Source organism: Cannabis sativa, chromosome 5, assembly GCF_029168945.1.
Source record: "Cannabis sativa cultivar Pink pepper isolate KNU-18-1 chromosome 5, ASM2916894v1, whole genome shotgun sequence".
Lineage (NCBI taxonomy): Eukaryota > Viridiplantae > Streptophyta > Magnoliopsida > Rosales > Cannabaceae > Cannabis > Cannabis sativa.
In genome coordinates this window covers 67,320,777-67,325,767 of record NC_083605.1, presented here as the reverse complement: position 1 = coordinate 67,325,767, position 4,991 = coordinate 67,320,777, and the positions used below count along the sequence as shown (strand labels likewise).

The 4,991-nt window shown below is 32.1% G+C and overlaps 1 protein-coding gene across 1 annotated transcript; it reads right to left on the bottom strand.

Moving 5' to 3' along the window:
• Positions 1-260: 260 nt before the first annotated feature.
• Positions 261-4,279, bottom strand: LOC115716254 (acid beta-fructofuranosidase). Its single transcript, XM_030645014.2, has 7 exons — positions 3,611-4,279; positions 3,047-3,055; positions 1,580-2,436; positions 1,331-1,492; positions 987-1,225; positions 801-888; positions 261-697 (listed from the first exon to the last, which is right to left on the bottom strand). The coding sequence occupies exons 1-7, from the start codon at positions 4,020-4,022 to the stop codon at positions 476-478; spliced, it is 1,989 nt and encodes a 662-aa protein (XP_030500874.2). The 5' UTR covers positions 4,023-4,279; the 3' UTR covers positions 261-475.
• Between the last annotated feature and the right edge of the window lie 712 nt (positions 4,280-4,991).

Below are 4,991 nucleotides of genomic sequence, written 5' to 3'. Positions count from 1 at the left end.
CATATTAGAATAAACTACTTAAAAAATTCTCTCTTTCAATTTCTATTTATTTGTTCATATATTCTTCTTTTTTTCTTTTCTATTTTACATTATTCACTATACATTTTATAGCAGAAATAAGTAATTTTTTTTTCTTTTAAATTATTGAAAGATGAATGAGATGGTTTCATAAATATTATGAGTAAATTATTCTGTATTTTCAAAATATTTTTTTAGAGAAACATATTAAGTTTTACATCACACTAAAATAAAGGAGCCAATAAAGAAAAAATATTTTCAGCTTCATTTATATAACTCAATAGGAAATAGAATCTAATTACACCCTAATCAAAAATAAGAATGCACATGTATATTTTCCCATGTGCCATTTAGGAGAAAATACCCAAAAAAAAAAAAAATACCCCTTTCTTGTTTGACAATAGGCCAAGAAGACAGAAAGAGAAACATTTGAAACTAAACTTTTACTTGTTTCAAATCATAATGAATTATGTGGTGGCTTCTTATTTTCAGGGTGAAAGGGGCGTATGAAAGCAGAGTTCATCTGCCATATCTTGATTGAGCTCTTAACACTGGCCTCGGTAGCATTGTTGAATGCGAAAATTCGAGCCGCGCCATAGATTGCCTTTGTCGGATAAACTCTAGATGAGATGCATGTTCTTCCTCCTTGTGCAAAGCTTTCAACTATGGAATGATCAATCTGTAACATCACACCAACCAATTATTATTACTACTCAAACAAGTCTACTTTGTGAAAACAACAATTACTAAAATAAATAAAACAGTGTGACTCCTCAACTCACCAAAATTCTAACAGATAGCTTTTCATCTTTCAGTACTGGAACAAAGCTACCAAATATTTGTTTTTTCACATCATTTGCTACAGAAGACCTACCAAAAAATAGAGACCAAAACATAACAATATGTGTTAATACAATATATGAATGGAAGGGAATTAACTAAATTTACTGATAATAAAATTTAAGTACCTTAAATGATCACTGCAGAAAAAAGTCTTGAGATTTCCATCAGAGCCTTTAACAATAAAGAAATATACAGGAGTCTGTTCTGAGAGTTTGTCATCTGCAAGAACAAGAAGACCAAATGGCCCCAAAGCACCACGTTGAGCAGCACCACCACTGTTGCTGCAGCTAAACTCTGTGTAATTGGCTTTAGCTGTTGCTTCCAAGGCCTTCTTGTCAACCTCAAACTCAGCTACAACATCAATCTATTACACATTCATTATAAGACAAACTTTTTTGGTTAGATGGGAATTTATTATCAGCAATCATGAAAAGAAAGAATAGTAATTATGTAATGTTTATCAACTGACCTGTGTGGCTGTGCCTACATCAATTGGCACTATTGTCCCTGGTTTAAGCTCAACATTGTTGAACTCTCTGCTGCTTAATCTCAAGCTCTCAATTTCCTCAACTGGCCATTGAAGTAGATTGGAACCTGTCTTCTTGTCCAGCACAACTGTCCTAGGAATACCCTGAAATAGATTTACCACAAAACTCAATTATACAAAAACCCCATTGAAAATTATAGGAAAAATGCTTTAATTATTAGGTTTAAGTACCTGAAGTGATGCCCATCCTTTCTTGACATCAGCAAGTTCACTATCAGACTCACCAATCCAACCCCACAACACTCTCCTTCCCTTTTTGGGGTCATAGAAAGATTTAGAAGCATAGAAAATACCATAATCATATCTAATCCCAATCCCAACATCAATCTCACTGTTATCAGGAATCCATTTACCATTCTTCTCATCATAAGTACCAATTGCATAGTAATCATGTCTGTCATCATCAAGACTGGCCTTCACCACATGCTTAACACCAACCCCATTAATAGAGGTATCCAAACCATGGTCCCCAGAAGTAGACACTGGATAGAAATCAACACACTCCCACATCCCAGTTCCGGGCACACCATGAAGAACACCATCCAAGAGTTCATAGCTCTTAAAATCCAGAGTATCATAAACCAAAGAGATCCCTGTTTTGTTAACCTTTGACCCAACTATGATCCTCCACTTACCTTCGGATGTCAACCAAGCCGTGGTGGGGTCACGAAAGTCCTTGTTGTCGATTCCGGGTGGTGGAACCAGAACCGGGTTTCCAGAGTACTTAACCCATTTGATTAAAAGCGGGTCAGATGGGTCAGCCGGGTACGCGAGGTTCTGGACCTGGACTGACTCATTGGTTGACCCAGTGTATAGCATAACAACTCTGTCGTCAGGGAGAATGGTGGCAGAGCCAGACCAGACACCGTTGGCGTCGTACCATTGGTCCGCCTCCATGGCCAGTGGGAGGTGGAGCCAGTGGATCAAGTCGGAGGAGACTGCATGGCCCCACACTATGTCTCCCCACACTGCACCGTTGGGGTTGTATTGGTAAAAAAAGTGGTACCATCCTTTGTAGTATAATGGACCTGTTTGTAAATCACACCAAAATCTTAAGTTAATGTTAATTGTAAAAAATTAAAGGTTAATTAGAATTTTTTTTTAAAAATTTTAACATGTACTAAATCATGTCTTCTCTGAGGTTTGGCAGTTAAAAATTCACTCAATTATTGATTGATTACGTACTAAATCATCTTCCCAGACTTTGATATATACCTAGTTACATGTCCTTGAATTTTTAAATTTACTAAATTCAAGAAGCAAGATTTAGTATATGTTAAAATATAAGGGTAAAAATCTTAATTAGCAAAAAAAAAAATATAGATTAGTGCATATAAAAGTTTGAATAGAAAAAAACGTGCATTAATGTGACATATATAGCTGTGGACATGTGATTTTTTTAACGACAATGATTGGTGTCCTTGTGTTTCCTATTTTCTTTGTATCATCATGTGATTTTCGACATGAAAAGTTAAACTATACAGCAAATAAATAAATAAATAAATAAAATTGAAAACTTTCAAATCAGATATAAGTAAACAAAATCACAATTACCATTTAAAAAAAAAACAACAACAAAATCACAATTAGGGAAACACTGAAAACGAAAAATCATTACTTAAAATAATAATGACTTACCATTTGGATCTGAAGTAGTAGATGCCAGGTCATCAATTCCAGGTCAGCAGCAATAGGTAACCGTTGGCAAGAAAAGAAAATGAATCAGCAACACAACACAATCACTATAACAGGGGTCCCACTATACATTAATTATATTAAAAAAATTAGAGACCACATGGGAAAATAATGATAATAATAACAGTTAAAACTAATTCCGTGCTTCCTATTTAACCGAGCCTCCAAGCCTTTACAGGGCCTGCCAACCATTCCAAAATTGCCACGTGGCTTGAAAGGTTATGGATTTCAAAAGAAAAAAACCTTGCCTTTGACTTTTGACCAAAAACAATTTATAAACGCTACTATTCATTTTGAATTATTACCTCAAAATTATAACGATTATTAGTTAGAATTAAAATATAATAATTTGATTTAGATTTACCAAAAAAATGAAACACTTTTTACAGCCATCTTGTTCACCATGTCTTTTTATTTTTATTTTTTTAAAAGATTTGTTCTTCACCATGTCTAATATATTTTTTAATTAGAAATTAATTTTTAAAAATAAAAAAATAAGAAAAGTACCGTTCATCCAATTCTTCTCTGGCTGAAAATGAAAAGCAGTTCTTTGCCACGACAACATGCTATTATTCCAAGGAAACGCCACCGGGTTTTGGCCGGAGAATAACTGACTCGTCTTCTCCGATACACCGGCCGATACTCCGCGAGAGTAGGCGGGTTGAAATGTCTCTGGCTGTGGCTGGGTATTTTCTTTAGACTTAAACAACGATCCGATGACGTTTTGATCTTCATCATCTTCACGGTGAAAGAATCCACGTGGATCTTTCCGGCCAATAATGGCAGCCAAGAGAACAACCATTAACAACCCAGAAACCATTGCCACCAACCCTTTCATGGGTCGTCGCCGCCGCCGGCCGTCGCCGTTGGAGGTGGGAAGGGTTGGAGAGCTGGGAAGAAAAGGCTGAGAGTCCACCATTATAAGATTCTGTTCCAAATCACGGAAAAGATTTTAAACTTTTTTTTCTTTGGAACAAATGGAATAAAGAGAGAGTAAATTGATCTAAAAATATGTATATGTGTGTATATATAGAGAGGATTAAGGATGAGATTGTGATTAATAATTTTATTTTTTTTTCCTGAAAAAATATAATAATCCCTTAATTAATGACAATAATAGAGATTATTTTGTTCTCAGCGATGTGGGAATATACAAATATATGTGTTGATTTGGCTTTCGGAGAAAAGGACCAATTTAAATAGATATGTGTGGTTATGTTGGAGCTTTGGATTTTGTACCAAATCATACCCTTACCCTTTTGACTTAAGTAATCTAACTCAATAAATTTTATTTCAAAAAAAAAAAAAAAAAAATCTAATTAAATAAAGTTTTGTTTATTCACCACTTGAGTTTATTATTTATTATAAAAAAAATTGTCTCATTTATTAATAAAAGGAAAACAAAAAGGAAATTTTAAATTTACATTAATATATACATTATAAAACTTTATTATATTATATGTAAAACAAATTATTTACAAAAACTTTTACATTTTTTTTAACTATATGAAATATATTCTCATTTTTATATACAAATTATATATATAGTAACAAACTTGTATAGACTAATTTAACTCAGTAAAAAAAATTGTTATTAATTGATTAATCTTATCATAATATGATTTTATTATACTAACCTATTATATTAAACCTTTATAATAGTATTGTGATAATATAAATAAAATATTTATTTTTTATTTTAAATAAAATTACATATAAATTTTTTATACAGTACTCGTTTATAATTTACTTTTTTTATATATTTTAATTTATAATAAATCATAAATAATAAATAATAAATATTTATTCTTTAATAATTTTTTTTGGTTAAAAGTTAGAATATATACTTAATTTATGAAATTATTTATTTAATTTTTAATATTATAAA